This window comes from Pseudochaenichthys georgianus, chromosome 18 (assembly GCF_902827115.2).
Source record: "Pseudochaenichthys georgianus chromosome 18, fPseGeo1.2, whole genome shotgun sequence".
NCBI classification, from domain to species: Eukaryota; Metazoa; Chordata; class Actinopteri; order Perciformes; family Channichthyidae; genus Pseudochaenichthys; species Pseudochaenichthys georgianus.
Window position 1 is genome coordinate 6,666,967 of NC_047520.1, and position 23,042 is coordinate 6,690,008.

At 39.0% G+C, this 23,042-nt stretch overlaps 2 protein-coding genes across 2 annotated transcripts; both read left to right on the plus strand.

The window, feature by feature from the left end:
- Nucleotides 1-8,873: 8,873 nt before the first annotated feature.
- On the plus strand, nt 8,874-12,082 carry LOC117463385 (homeobox protein HMX1-like). The gene is made up of 3 exons (XM_034105608.1): nt 8,874-9,123; nt 9,735-9,917; nt 11,685-12,082. Exons 1-3 carry the CDS (start codon nt 8,874-8,876, stop codon nt 12,068-12,070), a joined length of 819 nt encoding a protein of 272 aa, XP_033961499.1. The 3' UTR covers nt 12,071-12,082.
- A 1,032-nt stretch (nt 12,083-13,114) lies between these two features.
- Nucleotides 13,115-15,102, plus strand: LOC117464047 (homeobox protein HMX2-like). The gene is made up of 3 exons (XM_034106575.1): nt 13,115-13,118; nt 13,731-14,069; nt 14,573-15,102. Exons 1-3 carry the CDS (start codon nt 13,115-13,117, stop codon nt 15,100-15,102), a joined length of 873 nt encoding a protein of 290 aa, XP_033962466.1.
- Nucleotides 15,103-23,042: the final 7,940 nt, after the last annotated feature.

Below are 23,042 nucleotides of genomic sequence, written 5' to 3' on the forward strand. Positions count from 1 at the left end.
GTTGATGAGTATAAACTGAGCTTTGCCGCCCTCAGCTGGCAGACAGGTGTACAATAGTGTTTTACTGTTACAGACAACTAAATAAGGTTTGTTTTATGGATCTGTTTCTAGTCTTGGATTTTTTAAGTGTGCATTTGGTGTTGTTGCACGTCCTATGAACTCACTGTGTTGGTATTAATGATTTCCAGCTGTAAATGTTATTACGGAGGAACAACTACAACTAATTTCAACTTTCAAATCCTGACGCTGATGTCTTTCTCAATCTGGACATTTCTGTTAGTCCGTTTCCATAAAGTGATATAAAGCAGAGTAACATTAATCACGTACAGGCGGCAGATGAAAGTGGCCTCTTCTATGTTTCCACACACTGAACTTAAACAGAAAATTACAATATGGTGAGTTTTTGGCCTCCCAGTTGAAAGCAGCTTCAGGCGCTGTGGTGACCTCCCTCACTGCCTCCCTCTGAAACAGCATCAAATTAGCCCTTTTTTCTCAAGTCACACCTACCCAAATTATTAGCACATAACTTTAAAACTATAGGTGTGCGTTTCAAGAAATCCCTCTCATTTAGGTGTTTGTTCTTTTTGTTCTAAGCAGAAACACATTGGATGTAGGACCAAGTCATAATTCATCACATTTAAAGCATTAATCATATTCTGTATGTTGGACACATTCTGATTATATTTCAAATGTAATATATTAAAATGTGACAAAATAGTGGATATGTTTGCCATGATATGATATAATTATAGTCAGTGTTAAAAAGGGAGAGCATTTATACAGGTAGGCCTATGTAACTCAGATGATGGAAGAGTGATAAAATAAGTGTTTTTCTATTTTCATGAACAGCTTCTTGACTTAATTTAACGAGGAAGGATGACTTTACACATCCTAAGGACATGGGGTGAACATCCATTTAAATATACCAATATATATATATCATAATTAAAACATTTTTTTTTTTTAATCAAAAAGCAGTTTCAAAATTAATTTTCCTGAAATCCACTGAGCATTAGTACAACAGAAGGTAGGTGACAAAAAAGTTCTTAAACTGCTTTAGGACTGAGAATATAATTAAATGTTAAGTAATTTGCAAAATGTGCCAAGAAACGTGTTTATTTACAAAGTCAATCAAAGCAAAAATCCATTACCGTAACGTGTTTCCCCAAAAGTGTAAATCACAAACAGTGTCATTTATAAGTGGTTATTTTCTTTGTCACATTTAAAAGTTAATCTGTTTCAGTTTATTTGCTATTTTAACGGGATTCATCTCCACGGTACACTCGTCATTTTAACGTTTTACACGGAGAGCATAGGCTATCTAAAGTTTGGAAAGGAAATCTGGAAACAGTAATGACAATATTTAGGTAGGGCTTCTTTGCCTCAAGTAGAAATATGTAGGCTATGTCTTCTTTAAGCTGTAGCCAAAAATTCAAGTTTGAAACACATTACAAGTTGTTTTAAATGAACGTAAAGCCTAAACAACGTATACGTTCAACGTATTTAAAGAGTAATCGAAAATGGATGTTATTCCTAACAAACGAACTGGGTAAAAAAAAAAAAAAACGTAAACAGGCTAAAACAATTTAAAAAGAAAAAGCAGAATACTCTTCCCAAAAACTTTAAATTCGTTGTTTGAAGATTAGAGGTTATACATCTACTTTAACGTAGGCCTTTCAGCCAATAGCAGTAATTACGCGTAGCCTATTTATATATTAATATATATCATCTAAATATTCCATTAATTATACATTCGAGTAAACATGTCGGCTCCAAACTTTTTATACTTTGTACATTGTAGGCCTTCAAACTGCAAAAATGTCGCGAGTAAGGATTTACACAAATAAAAAGATGCTTTTACGGACCGAAACGAAACCCGGAGATTACGGAGCTGCGGGAAGAGCGGAGGACTCGCGTGACTAGAGGAGTGAAAACACTGATGTGTCCTGCAGGCAGACATTAAAGTGGACTCTCATCCGCCCTCCCCTCTGCATGTATGTTTAATCAGATCAGATGGCCCCCAGACTACGAGGGGACTTCATATCGACCCTCATTCTAATAAAAGACAAGAAGTGGACATATAGCAGATTTCTGTTAATGTCTTCAGGGGCAACGAAAGGGGACGGGGAAAACGTATACGTTTCCGAGTACTCAAATGTTTGACTTCAGTTCAAGTAGAGTAGCCTACAACAGAGTGGAAATACTCTAAGTACACTATTACTATTAGCATCAAAACGTAAACGTATACCACAATATTTGTTTTATTATAGGATTATAATAATTGATTAACATATTTGTGATAGCAGTGAAGGCTTTTCTTTTACTTCTTAGACTTTATTTAATTGTGTATTATACAAATACATTTTCAAGATAAGTGAAGCTGTAAAAAAAAGGTAGAAATGAAACATACAATATTTCTATACTATAAGTAGCCTACCATCAAGTAAATTAATTGTAACTTACACATTAAATGTACTTATAGTTACCGTCCTATTCAAAAGTTAACGTAAACATTAATACATATTTTTTCTTTAAATCAAACCCTTTTCTTACTTTGGAGTTTTGCTCAATAAAAAGGATTAAAAACATGCAATCTCTTTCAGTAGATTTCAACTTTTATAAAATGTTATTGAGGATTAAATCAAAGCGTTGGAAGTTGATGATACTTGTTTTCTAATCTGGAAATGAGACCCTTCCTCATTAGGTGTAGCACAGCAGCAGGAGGAAGCCCACAGGCAGGCCTCACTGCGGCTAATAGCCGTGTGCTTCCAGCTACCCTTCAGGAGCATGATTTATTGAAAAATATGGACCCTGCGTATAAGCTAATATGACAGAAGTGCTTTGACCTCGGGGGGCAGTGCACTCTCCACGGCAGTCAGCTGCTACCTTGAGTGTACTTCTTTCTCACGCGATTCCTCTATGGGAGCGTCTTCGGCTGGAAGCCCATATTTCCTTAAGTCTTCATGTGAAAACGATCTGAACCTCGGGGTCGGATAGAGTGTGCTCGGGACACACCATAGAAGGGTCAAGAAAAAAGTTTCTGTAATAAGACATTCCTAAAAGCCTTAAAAGTTCGAGCCGTCCTTCAATTATTTTAAAGTTTAAACCATCCCAAGAATCAAGTTCTGCGTTAACATTTGACCCGGGTTCCTGGCACAGCCAAAGACATTAGTGGTATTAGAGGGGAGCTGATGTTTTCTCATTGATCTGATGTCCCATAAGCCTGTAATCCATCAGAAGTGCTCCTTCGTTCACATCCACAGGGATACAACATGTTTCCCGTGTAGGTATGTTCTCCTGTCATTACCTTGATCACTGTAACACACATGGGAAACAGCCTGAGATTGGTCAATCCTATAAAAGCACTTTTCCTGACGATAAAGGAAACAAGATGGCAAATTAGTGCATGAAAACAATGAAAAAAACCTATATTTCTCTATTAAATTGAAGTGTTTTTCTGAAGGTTTTTAGCTGGTAAAAGAGTAAATGTTCTCTACCCTTTGAAAAGCCAAGAAGGGGGTGGGGATGTGCAGCATTAGGACGTAATGTGTTTAAAATATCAAGCCTTTTCCTCCTTTGTGTTGAGCTGACAAGGTGGCTCTAACAGGGGTTAATTTGCCATCCAAGGGTTAAACAAACAGGTATTAATAGTTTATTCCCAGCAAATAATAGTGTGCTTTCTTTGGAGGCTGGAGAGATAAAAACTCAAACTAAAAGAGAAGAGAAAGACAACAAGGTTATTATTTTAGTGAGAGGCTGCAGGGGGCTTTTGCAATAAACCAAACAGCTCCCAGAATGCCTTTTTGCTTTGTCCCGATGAATTGGGCTCGGGGTGCAGTAAGGTGAGGGCTAATAGGGATTAAGCAGGAAAAGTATGTGTCAGTTTCGATGCTTGTAATGTGGAGCGCTCTTTTTGGAGTTTCTGAGCAGGTATGAAACGCAGATTAAGAAGCATTTCTGGTGAGTGACAGACCTGGAGGTCTGTTTTCACACAGGGTCAACAGTGACCTATTTGACACAAAGTGCCAAGAAAACAGCGTGCTTAAAACCTCATCTGATGGGAACACATCCAGCCTGTTGAGTTGGAGAAATAAAGAGAGACTGCTGGTGAAATAAAACCACAAGGATGGTGAGCAGGGGTTGCAAGAGAGCTGGAAATCAGACAGATCCGTCAATAGCTCCACGCTTGATGTGGCATAAAGGGGCCTTCTGGTTGACCGCCTCTGTTAAGGCCGACCTAAGATGTCTGGCCCTCGCTGACCTCATATACACTATCGCATTGTCGGCCCTGGCTTTCACCTCAACAGCTTGCATCGCCACAGAGGCCCATTATAGTGCCAGTAATGATTTGGAGCATTCCCTCAGCAGCAGAGTATTAATGCAGGGAGTCTCATCCTGCACGACGACAAGCTTATAATGTTATTTAATGATACTGCATTACAATAACATGAATTAGATTCATTATGCATATGTTTTGGATGAGCCGTTGTCAAGAAATCAAAGTAATCCACAAGAGAATTGTTGCTTTTAAAAGGACTGTCGGATTATTGTTTAATCAACCATTTTATCTGGTTGAAGAAATGTAAAAATAAAAGTCAAATTGTCAGTTTTGTACTTAAGAAACATGCATTTTGAGGTTCTTGGACTCACATTATTCTTTAACTACATTATTATTAGATAAAACATATTTTACAAATTAGGATTTAACATGCATGACATAATTAGCTTGGCATATATGAAATATGTAAAATAGTTGCATGTCAACCAGCATCTAAATATTACTTTTGATACTTGAAGTGCATTTTGCAAATGTATGTGTTAATGATGGACGTATTATGTACTATTTCTACACTGTTGGATTGCTACCTCGGAACTACTTTCTCCATTGCAATTAAGAGTCAAATCATTCTTAACGCAGTAGGAATAAATTTGTATCCAAATTAGATTTCTGTTTATGGATTTCCTTTCTTGTGAATTTTTCTTTAAAAAAAAAAAAGTGCATTATTTTGTAACAATAAGTATAGAAAAAGAGTTCTGGGTGTTCATGGAGCATGTAATGTTGAGGTTAAGTTCTTCATTGCATCATATGTACATGTGAAGCCGCAGTGCCATCATTAATCAGGAGACCCTGAACATGCCTCTGTGCCACCCACTGAGGCCAGACAGAGATGAAGTGTTTGGTTTGTGTGGCATGAGATGGTTTCTAGCTTTCTACCTAGTGGCACAAAAACATGTCCGCCTGAATTATAGTTGGGGAAAGACTGTTGGGAAAAAAACAGCAAAACGCACATTTTGCCATAATCCTGCATCTATAATAATACCTCAACTGCTTGCAAACATCTTCAAAATGCGTCCTTCTACAATATTTAAAAGCCCACAAAGTAGTTACATATTAAGGTGAGGAGATTTCAAGCAATTGTTGTCTTTGATTAAATCTCTTTTATATGCCGCGTCTCTGTATGAACTGCTCACCAATAAGTATATAATAAAACGCAATAGTTCCTCTAAAGCCCGATAGAAGAACCACAGTCAAATTACTGTGCACTTAAATCATTTAAATTAGTTCTGAACTTCATCAGAAACAAGATATCTAATCGTTTTTGACCAACATCTAAATATAGGAAAAAAGAAGTCAACATGGCTTGATATCACATCTGGACAATTTCAAACAAGGGGTTCACAACCTAAGGGTCGGAGTCCACCATGAGGGTCATAACATAATTCTGGAAGATGACGTGAGGAAAGAAGAAGACTCCATTTTGTTTTTAAATTTAAATAGTAGAAGGTCTCAAGTCTCTAAAAAGGATTAAGGAGAAAAACATTCAATAATACCTTTGATAAGTAGTTGCATATTTATTTTAAAGGCCCCGAAAATATATTTTCTCCTTTAGCCTCAGCACTATGAGGGATGGTTCCTTCACAAACACACACTTTTAAGCTAAAGTTATGTACGTTTTGGTTATCTAACTCATTTGTTTTTTCTGTGTGCTTTCCATTACTGGTTTAAGAGGGCGAGGCTTCATTTGGGGATAATGTAATGTCACATACTTCCATGCACCAATCAGGATTCAACAACATTAGAATTAGAATCTGAGACAATCTGAGGTTGTTTGCTCACTGTCAATTAAATCTGATAAACTCTAACCTAAGTAGACGGATATCTTTAGCATTTTTTAGTGTTCAACGCTTAATAAAAACTGGAGATATTTTACTTAATTGTTACGCAACAGAAACCATTGTCACTTAACACAAACATGTGCTTCATAACCTGTTTTTTTTTTCCATTTAAAATAAAAAATGTTACTGAATGTTTTCAATTAAAAAGCAAACATTTTTCTTTCAACTTTAACCAAAAACTGCTTCAAATCAGCAAACATTAACATCCGATTAGAATTAAGAGTTATGCAACCGCTTCCTTTTATAACCTTTCTACAATACTCTTGACCTTTCTTCTGAATACAAAATAAAAAACTATGCAGCACGCTTAGTGACATAATAATCCGTTTACATAAGGCAGGTTGAATAATACGTTTAATCACTTACAAGGTTTCGTGTAAAATGTCTGAGGAGGTGTTACACTCCAGAGTATTAGGTTGGTAGGCTATTACTTGCGAAAGAGGCTTATAGAAAGTCAAGTTAGTGGCACAATGGAGAATAATTGTGCCACTAACTCCTGAGAAAACAGACTGTTTGTTGTTCTCTGCCTCGCTTCACTGATGGCTGGTCAGGGATTTCATACACTTGATTACCACTTTAATCTTTCAGGTTTTTTCATTTATATTCCTGTGTTTTAGGATTTTTTCGTTGCAAAAATAAATAGAAAAGTTAGGTTCAATAAAGTTTAAGCAACATGCAGCCTGAAAACTGCAGCCTGGAATGTTCTGAGCGTTTGTTCAGGGCTACTTACAGATGAAAGTAAGCTTTTCATAGTGTTTAAATCCTATTACAACTCCAAACGAGGTGGTGTTTTACTCCGCCGTTCACAGCTTCGAAGCTGACTAAACATTCTCCACCTTCAGCATTGATTAATTCAAGCTGGAGCCCACTGTCAGCCCATCTACGGACACTTAAGGTGGCATAGCTTCTTTCCAAAAAAAGTTGGTGAGCTCCACTTCAGTGTTCATGTTAGGCTGTATAAAGGCTTCCTAACCAGGGTGAAAGCCTCGGTCGGTGTGAAAGTGAGACGGTGCTCAGGGCCTGTTGTTGGGGCTACACTGGCTGGTGCTTTAAGCTGCAGGGAAGATTAACATGTTCGCAGCTCCATGAGCAACATGGTGTCAACACTGTTGTTGCCTGCGGATATAGTGGTCCATTTGGAAATGCAAGTTTGCAAAACAAACAACTCACTCATAGCATGAATCATTTTGTGGACTTTAGGTATTTCGTCAGATTTGTACAGTGTTTGTGCAAGAGATGAAGTTCAACCACCCATCCATTTTCGCTCAACACTGTTGTTCTTGTCTTTACGTCACTTTTATATTTCGCATTCATCCGCTGAAGGACGATGTTTTCTCTGCTAAATAGGATTGTTGGTCCTGCATGAGCTTAATTTGTGACGTCACAAATGTTTTGTAGCCAAATATGGTCCAGTATACACTTTAGAAATTAGGGTGTGGACATTTTAACCTCAGATATGTACAACGATCACTAACTTTTTATTGAAGTATAGACGACATTTTTTGTCTTCAAGCGAAATTGTGCATATTCATCAATACCGGATTTCTTTCAGTTAGCAAAAGTGAATGTAATTTACGCTTTTGCTGAAAATGTTTATATTGTTAACAATAATAATAATAATTCGTATTTGTATATGTCTCTGTATGTCATTAAGGGATCTTCAAGGATATATAATTATTTAAAAATAATTCAAGGCATATAAGATGCAGATATTAGATCAGTGCTTAAATATACAGTGCATTTTTAGACCTGTCGATAACCAAGCTTACAATTAATCACACAAAATAGCTTTTGGACACAACAGCCAACATAACAGCCAATAAATAAAGGTTTAAAATGTGATGGACGTTAACCAGTTCAATTTCTCTTTCTTGTCCAAACTTCACAAAAAACAACTATATCTGCTATTTATTAAGGTATTTAAGTTTATTACAGTTTTATACCTTCATACTTGTTTTTATATATTTGAACATTTCGAGGGTCTCACACTGTTTTTGTGTCTATGCTTTTCAAGTAAACATGAAAATGAAGTGTTGCATGCTTATTTTCCTCATCTTGATTTAGTTCTATACGATCGAAAAAACGTCTCTGGAACATTTCCCGTAAATAACCAACAACACGTGAATTATTAATATAGTCAGGAATATAGTAATGATTAATCAAGCAAGTGTAATATTAGAACAAATAATAATAATAATAATAATAATGGACGAATATGTGTGTTGCAACCCCACTAGGGAGTATTGGGAGATTAAGAGATTAACCGGGTGCATAGTAAACCTTAAATGTGCATGCACAGTTGTAACCAATAGGCGGTACTGTGCCATTCTTCATGGAGCTCTCCATCTCCAGCCCTGAGGACAACACTGCATCTCTGCTTTGGGTTGCTCCCTAATTGACCTAAATACAGCATCTCTGCTCCCTGCAGGCAGACGATCACACAGAGGCTGCGAGGAGCGAGACAGTCTCGGGTTTTTCTTCTGGAGTAATTCCTCGTCTCTCCAGGACGATACTTATGTCTCTCTGACAGCGGAGGCTTGAGCTCTCTGTGCTCTCATGGGTCGCGTCGGGATGGTTTACGCGGAGCAGAAGACACTCCTGGCTGGGAACAACACATACCGTGGAATGATTTTATAAATCAGAAACAGCGTTTTGCTTCGGATTTCAAGACTGTGAGGAAGGACGGACAAGTAAACATGCTAGATAATAAATCGCCGAGATCCAAGCTGGGTCCTGCGTCCAGAGGTTGCTCATTTTACATTGAGAATTTGCTGGGGACTGCATACAGAGCGGCTTCGTCCGAGGAGAGGGTGGCGACCGAGAGATTGAAAGTAACCGCCCGCAGCCCGGTGATCTGTCCGGGACTGGAAACGAAACGTCTGGATGAGAGAGGAGTGTTAACCGGGAGCGGGACATCACCAAACACAGCGTATGGCAGCTCAAGAAGTAAGTGCATCCAATAATATTCGCATTGGTATGTCCTGATCTGCTAATAAAAAGTACGGGAATAACACATGTTGTGGAAAGAGTAAATAACAGCTCTTATAGTTAATTCGGGCTCATATCTGCTTTAAAGGGTTGGAACATGATTAAAAACGGTCGTGACAGCAGTTATCCTCACTGTACCAAACACGAACCACTTGCAATGGCACATTTTGTCCGTATAAAAACACACGAACTTTGAATTACGTGAGTAAAAGTTTGAAATCATGTCTAGCAGCACTTTAACAAAAACAGCCGGTTATTTAACAGGTCACAAGAGGCCATGACACATGGGCTGTGGCACGTTTTAGTGACTCGGTGGGTAAAACACCCTAAACTCCCCAATTATAAACCGAGCGCGAGCCAAAAGTGTTTGGCATCGACACAACACTCTCACTCTGATGCTCTCTAAATAGACCTGCAGCGGATATGTGATGCTTATTTATAATGTTGGAACCGCATGAATGGGCACATTTAGTGCAAAAACATGTCAGATAATGTCTTGCTATTGGACAGGAGCGAAATGAAGCTTGAATACTGGGCAGGATTTAATTATGTTTCCTCACTGCCCGTAGGTCCATCGCACAAGGACGAACACACAGACGCTGTGCCAACAAGCGACCGGGATCCCCCAACTTTAACAGGGCGGGAGGAGAGCGAGGAGCCGGGGGAGAAGGGGGACTACAGTTTGACGGAGGAAAGAGAGGACGACGATGCGCGGTCCTCCTGCTTCTCCCGAGAAGACAGCTGTGATACAGGTGAGGCCGAATCACAGGTTGTAACGGACCCCTTTAAAAAAAGTAATCCACTTTATAGGGCATTCGTCACTACTACGCATGCGCTAACGTTGGGGATTGTTAGTATTGTCCATCATTTCTGGAAGACCAAAAATATTTTGGTTTTGTAGTCAGTGGCGCCTCCAGAAATGTATCATAGGGGTGGCCAAATGGGGCCACTGAAAATGTTGGGGTGGCCCACCAAAACCAAGAATGTAATTGTTGTAAAAGTATAGACTAGATGAAAACAATGGCAAAGAGAATCACCTACTGATATACTTTGGTTTCTTATTTTACATTTTCTGATACTATTCATCTGAAGTGAATATAATACGGATAGTTAACATTTTACTTCAAACAACATTTAAAAGAACCTTGTTGTGTGTTATGTATACATGTGTTGGTGATTTATTGTTTTGTTTTTTATATATGCTAGTTGTTCTTTCCTTTTAAAAAGACAAATACAGCTTAATTTAAATAAGTTCCTTTATTGTAAGGCACAAAATGTTCAGCATTCTCAACACATACAATACACAAAGCAACACAACATGTTCTTCAGTTACATTCTGTCTCTAGGTTATAAATAGTTTTAGAACAAAGCTGTTTGTGTCCCACTGGGATCAAAGATGATTGACATGACTTTATTAAATCTAGTTTTAAAACATTTTTATTTCAACAGGACCCAAAAACACAAGGGGTATAAAATGGTAAATACATACTGTGATTGAACACAAAAACACCATCTATTATTGACCTTTATAGCAAATTTAAAACATTATAAATGATACAAAACACCACCTTTTAGTATTAGACAGAAAATAGGTGATATTTCTATTTTTTTAGATGAGGCACTCACTGTGGTGAGAGTAATTTAGCAAGCTAAACTAACGCTAACTAGGATAGCCGCCAAAGTGTGTTTACAGACGAATTATACCTGAAGTCAAGCCAGCCTTTACTGAGCCCCGAGCCTGTTTTCCAGGTCTTCCAGCGTTTCTCGTTTTAATGCCATTGAACACACATTTCGATCAGAATAACAGCTAAAGGTAAGCATATCTCTGTTTTCTGCTACTTAAAGCTAACACACTAAAGCCTAAAGTGTTGTGGGGCTTAACAGGCAACAAACGTATATGACTTACCTTCTAGAAGTCTGGTGGATTTGTGTCAAGTCAGTAGAAAAGTCAGTAGAAAGAAACGTTTTGCTGCAACCTGCTGCTGTCTGTGCGAATCTCAGAGTGATGCGCCGAGTATCAGAGTGTTACCATGGTAGCAGAGGGAGAGGGAGGGGCTGCAGTATGAGTGTTGGAAGCTCAAATCAAGCGACTCGCTGGCTGTGTATTTGTTGTTAAATATCAGATAAACTACTACACATACGTGACTGGCGAGGCGGTGTGTGTGGTGGGGGGGGGCAGTGGGGGGGGGCAGTGGGGGGGCCAACAAATATATCAGGGTGGCCATGGCCCCCCTGGCCCCCCCCTGCTGGCGCCACTGTTTGTAGTTTCTAAATGTTGGTGTATTTGAATATTTTTCTTGGCTGAGGATATCAGCACCAAGGGGCAACACAAGTGTTATATTAGGTCGCAGGGGTGTATGTCATTCAAAAGAAATGTTGCATTTAAAACGTTATCACTAAATACCAATATTGATATATCTGGCAGATGATATTATCCATTCACCATTTTCAATAACACTGCACTGTTAGCGTAGTTGTAACCAGTTACATTTAGTAACCCTTCTTCTGCTTCCTCGCAGGTGACCAAAAAGTGCCACGAAAGAAGAAGACCCGCACCGTGTTCAGCCGGTGTCAGGTGTTCCAGCTCGAGTCCACTTTCGACATGAAGCGCTACCTGAGCAGCTCGGAGCGTGCCGGGCTAGCCGTCTCGCTGCAGCTCACCGAGACCCAGGTGAAGATCTGGTTCCAGAACCGCAGGAATAAGTGGAAGAGGCTGATAGCAGCCGACATGGAGGCTAGCAGTGCTGCCCTCCCCTACGCCGGCCAGAGGGTCGTCAGAGTTCCCGTGTTGTATCGCGAGACGCCACAGATGGTCGGCTTCTCCAGTTCTATCCACTATCCATTGACTTCCCACTTCAGCCATCCGGTGTCGTTCCTAACGACGCAGATGACAGGACTGAGGTGACTTTAAGAAAGAGACGGAGAAGACTTTTGACTCTTTTGGGCCCAATGTTTCTGCAAAAGTATTACTTTTAGTTCTGTTTCTGATCCTGTTGAGTTAGATGATCAATTTATGCATTCCAATTTATTTATAACAAATGCTACTGCTAAACAAGTACCTTTGGAATATAAAGTGTAGGGACAATAATTGAGGTTTAAAGGTGCCCACAGTCATGTATTTTATAGAGGACATCTCACACCAGGTTCATAGGTTTTATGTATTGCTCTATTTTTATTATTTTTCACAGAAATTGTATTGAAGAACCATATCTATGGGATCTAATAAGGGTCAATACGATTGAGTTTGTGAAACAAGCTTTTGGCATGTATAAGTCTTTGTAAACCTATACAACGTTTCCTCCAGATGCTGGGTGAAATTTGCAATAGTTGAAAAAAATGGTTGCAAAAATAGGAATGAGCTCACAAATTTGATCAATGCTCAAGACCATGAAAACTGAATTTGACAAATATTTGATGAAACTGTGAAAACGAGTTAGACGTGTATTCTGCGTGAACATTTTGTTCATACACAGCTCTGGCTTTGTAAATGGCAATCAAACTACTTTTTCAATCAGAGCTACACAAAACTTTTCCAGGAGGGAAAGGCAGTGGTTTCTGATCTCCAATGATAGGAGGGGTGCATTTATTCAAGTATTTGTTTCAGAATATCATCAATCTTCCTCTAGAATCGTAGCCTGCACCTTTAAGGTATACGAGTATAAATGTTTTCCCTGCGTTTACAGACAAATTTAGGGTTAACATTTCCTTTAGCTTCTACTTTTAAGCTGTTCTCCTGGTTTCATGCAGTTTTTGTCACAGGTTTATAAAAGGTTATAAACAACCACGTTATGATTCTTTCTGAACATGTTTTCACAAGCTCTGAATCTTACTGACCCCATACACTATGGGAGTATTATGCACTGTGTTCTCGGTTTGATCAAATAAACTGTAGAGACTAGATCATTTATGCAAAGGAGTTTGGTGTTTGTGACTTTTGATAGCTGTGAGCATGGGTACGTTGTTAGCAATATTCTTTGAGATTATTTTTTATTTAAGAGGATTTTAATACAGACTTTTGTACACTGATATGTTCACATGTGAATACAAATATATGCACAAATTGTTTGGTGTTTTTTTTGGGCAAGGCCAATTGGTAACTTGGATTGTTTCCTGTCCTTTTTTTTCCACTACTAAAAATCAGGTTGTATAAATTTAACAATGAAGGCCAAATAAAAAAAAAAGGGATTAGGACAAATTCAGATGTTGGATTAAAAATGTCAGGCTGTCAAAGTGAGAAAAAGGAATATGTTTTAAAGCTTGACCCCATCTTTTAGGGCATTACATTCTCAAAGCCATGTAAAAAGTTGTTAAACTGTGATGTAAATATGGCTAAATAAATTGGATGTCATGGAACCGCAAAGTTCTCACAACCCTAAGTCAAGTGGACTTCACAAGGAACTGTGCAAATGTTAGTCTGAGTCAGTATTATGGTGCATGGAGCCAGGAAGAAAGCGTTTCTACGATATAAAGGGGTTTTAAAGCCACAGTATGGCAGCCAAGCGTACGTCTGCATCCCGCCCTCATCTGCCCCACACCCTCACCAATCAGGAGCTGCTAAACCGCAGTCTTCCGGGTCGCTGAAGAACGTCGCAACTCGCTCCTCTGCGCGCGCTATTCGCAGCCGAGGCGCAATGGTGCTCGGAGCGTCCGGAGACGTCGGTGTTTCGGGAATCTCGGAGGAGCGGATGAAATGCCCAGGAACATGAGCAAAGAGGATGCCCCGAGCCGGAGCGCTTCTTTGACCTTCACCATCGACAACATCCTGAACCTGAAGCAGCGGGACAGGGGGGACAGTGCCGGGACCAAGGAGCGGGGGGACACTGGATGTAAGGAGGATTTACGGGCGCGGTGTGAGGACCCGTGGGACGTCCGGAAGAGGCACGGCAGCGGCTCAGAAGAGACAGGTAACTGGGAATTTATAGAAATAAATCAGTAATAAGTATATGGAAGTATCGAATGCACAATGGCCAATACAAAAGAAGAAATCTGATATTATGTAGAACTTGCTATTGGTTTGTTTATGTATCGCTATAGCACTTGCTTGTTTGTTTCTTCAGTTGAATGCATTTGAGTGTATTCTCTTTATTAAGGCGTCAGCTAAATGTAATGTTAAGCCTCTCCCGTATTTTAATTTCAATCACTAATACATTTTGGAAGGAATGTAGAAAGAGTAGACTGTGTAGGCTGATGAAGCTGTTGTGCACACACATAAAGCTGGATCCACACCAAAGAGACTCATTTAAATTATTGTTTTGAAACTGTAGGGCGTATAACCCAGACCAGAGGTGATGTTTTTATAGTTAATAATCATGCTACAGTCATTATTGAGCAGTTTCTTCGCAAAAAAGTAGCGCGTAAGTTTGCATTTCCCGCTGCATCAAAGCTCGTTTTGTCGCTTCATTCACAGCGGCAGTGAAGCCCAGGGTGCAGCGCGCGGACCGCGGGGAGGATAGCCCGCCGCTGACATCTGGCTCCTGTCCCGGGGCGCACAGTGAGCACAGCGCCGAGGACGCGTCCGAGCAGGAAGGCCCAGGGGACTCTAAAGGCATGGTGAAGAAGAAAACTCGCACCATCTTCTCCAAGAGACAGATCTTCCAGCTGGAGGCCACTTTCGACATGAAGCGGTATCTGAGCAGCTCGGAGAGAGCGTGCCTCGCCAGCTCGCTGCAGCTCACAGAGACTCAGGTGAAGATCTGGTTCCAGAACCGCCGCAACAAGCTGAAGAGACAGGTCTCCTGCACGGACATGGAGGGGTCTCAGCTCTCAGACGCGGGCAAAAATGTGCAATTACCCACTTTTTACAAAGACAGCAGCAGCCTGCTGGGAGGATGCTTGTTACCCATGCATTTCCCCGTCATGTACCCCACTGCAGCCGCCGCGCCTTACATCTACTTCTCCAGCACTGGCAAATATTATGGCCTGTTCGATGCAGACTGAGGCCGTGTCTCTGTTTGGAATCTCAAGACAGTGTGTGGACATTTGGGCATATTGTCTCCTGTTTTGTCTTTTGGACTTGCCCTTTTTTTGTTTTTACTTCATAAAAAAATCTCCCATTAATCCAAGACATGCATGTGCCACTTTTTGTCCTCCTCCAAATTAAATATTATTATTATTATTATTATTATTATTATATTTCAATGCTTAGGACGTTTATCTTCAGAAAAATGTGCATGCAGTTTTATGGCCAGTTTTATTTCGAGCAGTAATGTCATCTGAATGAATGTATGTTAATGTTTCATCCACTTCATAAATCTGCAATAATATATATTTTATTTTCATTATCTTATGGTTTAAACCCTTAAGTAGTTTATGTGGAACAATTTAATTTGTATCTATATGGCCTTATCTTTTGAATGAACTCTTATCGTTTGTTTTCAGACTGTTACACTGTTACTATATTATGATGAATTTTACAATAAAAAGGTGTAATATTTGCAATTTTACCAACGTGTGTTGACTCGAGCTGAATTATATTCGGACTAAAGACTCAAATCTACTTCCTTATTGATTATTGATTGTGTTTCTTTTTATCGTACATTTAGGTTATTATTATTTACTTGTAATTATTTGTTGCTATTTTGCATTGCCATCAACTAATTCAAAGTTTAGATTTTTCCCCTGAAGTGGTATGACTTTTTTAAACCTTATAATATTTTTTAAACATTAAAATAGTGGCTCCAGGTTGCATTACTCGTTTTATAGCGCACAAACTCGCCTTGTGAAATATTCCTGAAGGCCTGTTTGTTATTGACATAAAGTAGTTAACAGCAATATTTTACTTTTCATTGTTTAACTACAAATTGTGTATAGCACTGCTTCAGCAGAGGTGGAAGAAGTAGCAGTGTAAAAATACTCTGTCAAGAATAAATACAAAATTAAAAATAAAGCCAAGTTCCAAAAGTAAAAGTCTTCAAAATGCAAATCCATTTAACAATCACATATCTTACTGGATTATTAATGTAAACATTGCTTTCATATTGCAGCTGTTGTAGGGCTAATAACCTTAGCATCGTTATTTATTAGTTAATTTATATTTTTTATATATTAACAAAACTAACTAAATCCATCATGTGCATTAAGAACAATATTTCTCTCCGTAATGTAGTAAAATAGTTTCATAAAGTAGAATAGTGAAGTGAAGAAATGTGCCTAAGCCTATTTGCAATAACAAAGAATATTTATTTTTTATATGATCATTATTCCAATTATTGTGCATTAACTAGTTAGCCCCCTAAACTGTGTTCCTAAACTTCAGAAATGTGTAAACCAGTTTATTGTCTGTTGGCTTCATTTAGACATGTATGTGAAAGTGGGCTCATCTTTCAAAACACCTCATCTTCACAATCTGTTACCATGTTGCTTAATATATAATGAATGTAAGCATGTTCTATTCTGACAAATGTATTCGGGTAATCAGAAACTTTCATAAGTCATTGATTTCAAATGTAAGTAAAATCTTGTCTTCAACCAAACCAAAATGTTTTAAATAATACACATATTCGTGCGCGTGTCCATTGATGCTTGTTGTGTTTCAAATAACATTGTAGTTTTTTGGGAAATGCAGGAGATGAGAAGATGGTCACAATGTAAGCTGGAAAACGCTTCTTTATAGAAGTAGAAAAACAGAAACAACTAACACAATCAAATTGTTTATTAAATAGTTTTGCTTGTTTTATTGGTTATTCTTACTTTAACTTCTTATATTTATATAAATATATTCGTTTTTATTTATTTCCAAAATTGAGCAATTGTCACAAAACTCAATTTCACATTTAAAAGTAAAGTAGTTCCCTCAAACCATGGAATCCTTAAAAGACGTTGTCATGTTGTTAATGAACACATCCAGAGGGTTTCCCACTGTCTGTCTTTCTCTGCCTTTCCAGCATTATGAGAGGGCACAAGTGTAGCTGAGTAATGCATCTCCGCAGAGAGGGCGAGAAAACAGAGAAATGTGTATTTAGGTGGACTTGCATCAGTGCTTCTGGAGAGACCTTTCCTAAAGGGCCCGGCAAGCTGCACTTACACACCGTTTCCGGGTCCACTTCCCCCTTCAGTGCTGGAGCCTCTCACTGCTCTCTCCCTGTCACAGCCATTCAGGGCCCCGGCGCTGTTAACCTGCTCACTCAACCACTTAGTCTGCCTGCAAATCTGTTGTTGTCTCTACTAAATTCCTCCCCACCTATGCAGAGCAGTTAGAAATCTACTGTAAAATGATCACCAAAGGATTTGAGGTTGTTGTTTAATATGTTAGTTTTAAAATGCAGAGTGTTAAAGAAAGGAATACCTCTTCAACAAGATTTTGGATTATGTACGCATTGATAGGCTATCTTGTGAAAGCCCTCTTTATACATTTGGAGTAAATTAAAAGGAAAACTCTTAAAATTCTACATAAAGATACACTTATTAGTTCATTCTTCTCTTTTTAATGTTGTTTCTTGCATTTATTTCAACAAATGAAAGCACTATGGATACTTTGAAGGGTTCGCTTCATTTAACTGAGAGCAACCTTTTAATTGCAAGGCTAAAATATCTTATTGGTATGATTAATTACAGCACTATTCTTAATTGTTTGAATATTTACTATTTTGGAACCAAGTTTGTAGTATTGCCCTATAAGCTTTAACATTACAAAGTTGAATTGAATTTGAGCATTCAACCGACCAGCCGTGGCTCAGCCAACTATCCCCTCCCTGCCTCAGTGCCTCACCCCCATTCAGATGTATATATCATTAATTATACTGTAGTCAGTGGATAATAAGGAACGTGTATTAGTTTAGGCAATCCACAGCATATTTCTACCCTGCATTTATATAAGTGGAATTGGTGTTGACTAGAATGCCAAATTACGAGATGTATCAAGAACCATGCAAATTGTTGTTGACTTCTTAGTCGCACAATAATGTAATAGACGTCTTTGAACATATTTTACTTTATAATAGTTTTGAACTTTTTCATGTCTGATCTGTGCTAGAGGGCTAAATTAAGGTTTTGCAAGTAAATGGGCATAAAACATAAAACCTAGACCAAATGTGCCTACATTCACAGACATTCATTTCTTTAAGTTCTTTTTTAAAAGTATAAACGTACGTGTGTGTGTGTGGTGTGTGTGTGTGTGTGTGTGTGTGGTGTGTGTGTGTGTGTGTGTGTGTGTGTGTGTGTGTGTGTGTTGTGAACAAATCTAAACTATAAAGGACACCACTAAAAAAATATTATACATTTAATGTATAGACGCATACAAAATTAAACAATTTGAAATACTGATGGGAAATTACCATTTTGTGCTTTTCTCTTCTAACCACAAATTCTAAATACAAACATTATTGATGTAAAACGAATAATTAATAATAAACACTCATCGGAGTTTTATGTTCAATTTTCTTTCTATTTCTATTCCATATGTTGGGGTTGGGGAGACACTATGGTCTACATATAGATAATGGATGGCCCTTATATTATACTGTTTATTAAGTTAGGTTAAAGGTTGGGGTTTATCATCGAGCAGTTATGGTTAAATTAGTCTGCATAGGGTGAATGTAAGCCAATACAAATGTCCTCATCACAAGTGTAGTGCAGGTTTGTGTGTAGAAGTGCCTGCTTGGCGTGTCTTGTTGTGTGTCTGAGATGGGTGGGGGGGGGGGGGGGGCATGGTGGGGTTTACAGTCGCCAGACTTCCTGACTCTCGCGCTGTCGGACACTTGTGAGCACAGCGTTGGCTCTTTGTGTCTCAGCACTCTGTTCGCCAACCACAAGGTTCAAGTGACCCCACCGGCTGCCTGCAGTCTGCCCAGACCGGACTGCACCCCCTCCACACCCACCCATATCTGTCAAAAGGCGAAGAAAATCCATTAAAATCTCAACCTGATCAAAAAGACGCCCAAAGCTAAGACACATATGCACTCATTTAGGGCTATCGGTGACTGGCGGGCATTGTGCGGTAGCCTAATACACGCGATTGACTTACTGCCAACAGGGGCAACAAAGAATGTTTTTCTACAAAAGAAACAGAGCTAGAGTTTGGCGGAGTTATTCCAAGCTGATGTTCACCCCAAGGACATCCAGAGCTGTCAGCACGTTCCTCCAGTTTGACCGGTGCTAAACCACACTGCACATGGTTTCCATTCCATGATAAATACTTGAAGGCTGAACACTATTGTTTGAAATCATTGATCACAGAATTGCAAGTGATGATGTGGTCCCACCGAATGATTGTGGTGGGTGTTTCTCTCATGGCGTTAGCATGCAAATAAGGAGATGTGGCACGATGACCATGCCTTCGCTTCACCATTGTTTAGAAATCGATGTGAAGTTATTTTACATCATGAACAAACTAAAGAAAAGTGAATAGAGACCGATGTTTGTACTTACTGTACTGCAGGGATATCAGTACTGCTTTGAACTGTCTGTACTACAATGGTGCATGAGTGTGTTAGCGAGCTATCATCTTGATTTAGTTTCAAAGAGGTTGAGATCACGTCATATCTCATTTCATCTCCCTAACGCCGGGTGACATCTTTGATTGAGATTTCCATATCAATCATTCACCACTGGCCTTGTTCGTAACCAGACCCGAACGTCTGGATAGTTGTTTAAGGAGCCATTAAATCCCTGTTCACACCCTACTTGGCGCGCTACGCTGAAAAATTCGCCTGTTTTGCCATGAGCTCTCTTTGTGCATTCTCAGATGGGATTTATAATTACTACCAATTACTGTTTAAACTGCCTCGAGGAGACGACTGAGCTTCATTTCTTAAAATGATACAGAAGTGAGCTGGAACTAATGAAAACTACTACAACGGGTTTTCTTTCAGCTTCTATTGGCAGAGTAGCAGTCAAAATGTAAACAGAAATGTTTTGACACAGAAAATTCCAGCTGAATAAACTGAATTTGTTTGTCAATAGCTGTTATCATTGGCTCCCCTAACCAATGACTGATCACACCTAAACAAAGATACACAGTCAGCCTATGTCATTCTTTTGTATGGGAAAGGTATGGCCCGGGAAACCAAAACAATTTAGCTGGAATATGCTTCAAAAGCTCAGTAAGCTGAAACAGCTGCAATGAATACACATATAGTCACTAAAACAAGCACTTACTGTTACAACTGAAAACCATTTCAACGTTAACTGGTGAATTTTCCAATTTGCTCAAAAGACAATGAAGAAATGAAACAACATACAACACAGAAATAAAACCCTTTGTGTGGTTGTGATGGCTTCACCCACTGATCCACCACAATATCCAATATGAACCAGAATTATTCATTGTTAAAATGGAAAACACATTAGATGACACAGACAGATTTGTTGTTCTGCTACCACAAAATGTGAAAATGAATATCAATTTCTATTGTTGGTGATGGTTCATGTTAACAGATGTGTAATAGGACACACATTCATGAGGGATTGTATAGGTTTCTTTTGTTCATTATTAATTAATTCTGTACAATCTGAAGTTTGTGGGGTTTATCTTTAGGCAATATGATAGGTCAGGTATAACAACTAATGTTTGGTTTGCCTTGCTGTGAAAAAAATGTTTAACCCAATAAATGTTAGTGATCATACAGTAAATAAAGAAATACATATTTGCTTGTGGGTTAGTCACTTTCGGACAAGTATAAGGTATGTACTGTATACCAAGTCATTATTAAAAGGTGTTTAATAATAGTCTTTCATGTCATGCAGGAGGATGAACACCAGTTAATAAAAAGTGGCTTTGCACATCTTGTCAATACAAGTTTCTTCTGATTAATGGCTGATTTAACTGATAAACTATTTATAATTAATAAAGGCAATTCAAACTTCTGCTTTATTCGAAAAGCGGTCATCTTTTACACATTTCCATTTTACAGTTTCCTAATCACATCTTTGAAAAGACAGCACAGTGGTGTACTAATCCCTGGATAAGAGGGTGGATTGTTCAAAGGACTCGGTGACACTGCACTTTACAACATAAACAACACCCCATTCATTATCGCTGGTAACTTGATAGCGACCAGAGGGATGTGGACCCTCCCGTCTGGCTTTCAGAGGGCTTATTGATCCATTAATTTGGTCGACTTTAGTGGTCTGCAGTGACAGAGTGCCTCTGTAAATTGAATGGGGGCTGAGGGATTACAATGACCGTATCTGATGAAAAGGTCCTGCATGAGTGGCGACGACATAAATAAAGCCAAAGGTCATCCATCTTCCTCTCTCAGGAACTGCTCTACTGTGTCCGGGGGCATCTCATCTCACCCCCGAAGCCCCCTAGTGGCAAATATGCCCGACAGTGAAGAGCAGCCAAATGTCAGCATATGCTCCTCACACTTGCAGTGGGGAAGCAGTGGAAGGACCAAGGCACCTAGGGAGGCTATTTCTGCATTTATGTTTCAGTTTTTTTTACACTTAAGGGTTCATATCTGTTATTATTGTCATGAGTATTAATTGAACTAATTGAGATCACTCCCAGCCTCTTGCAAATCACACAGAGCCAGAGCTACAAATGAGACACTGAGGTCACATTTGAGTTTATGCAACTTTGCATTATTATATTGTTGATGGAAATGTGGTGTGCAAATGGTCTGCAAGAATGATATATATCCAGCATTTATATTTATTCTACATTTTCTGTGGGTGGCGTTTTTTCTTCTTCTTAAATGTATGCTTTTTGTAATAATAAAAAATGTATTACATTTCCAGTCACTTTTCCACCTTAACTATGCCATCAACACTATACATAATAATAATAATAGCCATCTGCTGTATCAAATGAATATCTTCTTAAATTTAAGATAAAATCACTTCTAATTCAAGGAAGGTGAAGTCTGTTTTGACTAAAATCACACCGGCGCGACACCTCTCAGGAACAGATGTGGGTGTTAGCAGCACGAAGTCTCCAGGGCTATAGGGGCATATTGTGCCCTGTGTTTGTGGCAACAACAGGTCACTTCATTGTGGCCCCTAAGATGAAAAGCCTTGACCTACGAGGGCACCGGTCCAGCCGTCTTTAGACTACTTGACATCTGAGCCAGAATTAGATGTCATCGCTTTACTTAACTACAGAGAAATTATGAGCAGTAATACAATTATTAAGAGTGACAGAAGTCATGAAAGTAATAATTTAGTACAAGAGAGACACTTTGAGTCCAACAGACTTTTATGAAGCTGTCCTCGTCTTTAAGATCAGTGTACATGCTCTGTTACAAAGACACACGGAAATCAATAGTACAAGTTGGAGGAAACAGATACTTGAGACTAATGGACACTGGGAATTGCGGTTGATGGGCGCAAAGGGCTGAAAATCATATTGATACGGACATCACAGGCCGGTGGGCTCCACGAGGGCGAGAGGAGGTCACAGGTTGCTTTGACAGCCTACCCCCTCTTAATGGAAGCCTATCGACTGAATTGGGAAGAAGCTTCTGTGACAAACAGGGAGGCACAGTGTCTGCGTGCGCCTGCACCAGAATAAATGTGTCTGTATTGGTGCTTGTGCACCTTTAATGTGAGTGAATGCAGACGTATCAGTTTCTTAACCATCCTGAGGGACTCTCTTTCTGATCAATAGCATGTTATTAGTCGCTCAATAATGCCCTTTTCTGCTCAAGATGGTGTACATCCTGCTCTTTCTTTGTGCTCCGATATGACATTTGAAAATACGAATTGTGTCTTGTCTTTAACGCTGTTTAATGTTTATTAGCATGAACTGTTAATGTCATAATCTGTCAAGTTTGGCAGATGCACACAAAGATACAAATGTGCCTCCGTGGTTAGCCTCATTGCTCATGTTTAAGATGTGTGGATGGAATCCCACAATCTGAGTTAAGCTCTGAACTATGTATTTAGCCACTTCAAAACAAAAAAACAAAACATTTTTGACATTGAAAACACAACTATTT

What these genes read in the sequence shown, in the direction of transcription:
- LOC117463385 (XM_034105608.1), top strand. Translation starts at nt 8,874, where the DNA reads ATGCTAGATAATAAATCGCCGAGATCCAAGCTGGGTCCTGCGTCCAGA. An exon ending in AGCGTATGGCAGCTCAAGAA is followed by an intron (nt 9,124 to 9,734) that starts GTAAGTGCATCC and finishes CACTGCCCGTAG; the next exon opens with GTCCATCGCACAAGGACGAA. An exon ending in AGAAGACAGCTGTGATACAG is followed by an intron (nt 9,918 to 11,684) that starts GTGAGGCCGAAT and finishes GCTTCCTCGCAG; the next exon opens with GTGACCAAAAAGTGCCACGA.
- LOC117464047 (XM_034106575.1), top strand. An exon ending in CAGCGGCTCAGAAGAGACAG is followed by an intron (nt 14,070 to 14,572) that starts GTAACTGGGAAT and finishes CTTCATTCACAG; the next exon opens with CGGCAGTGAAGCCCAGGGTG.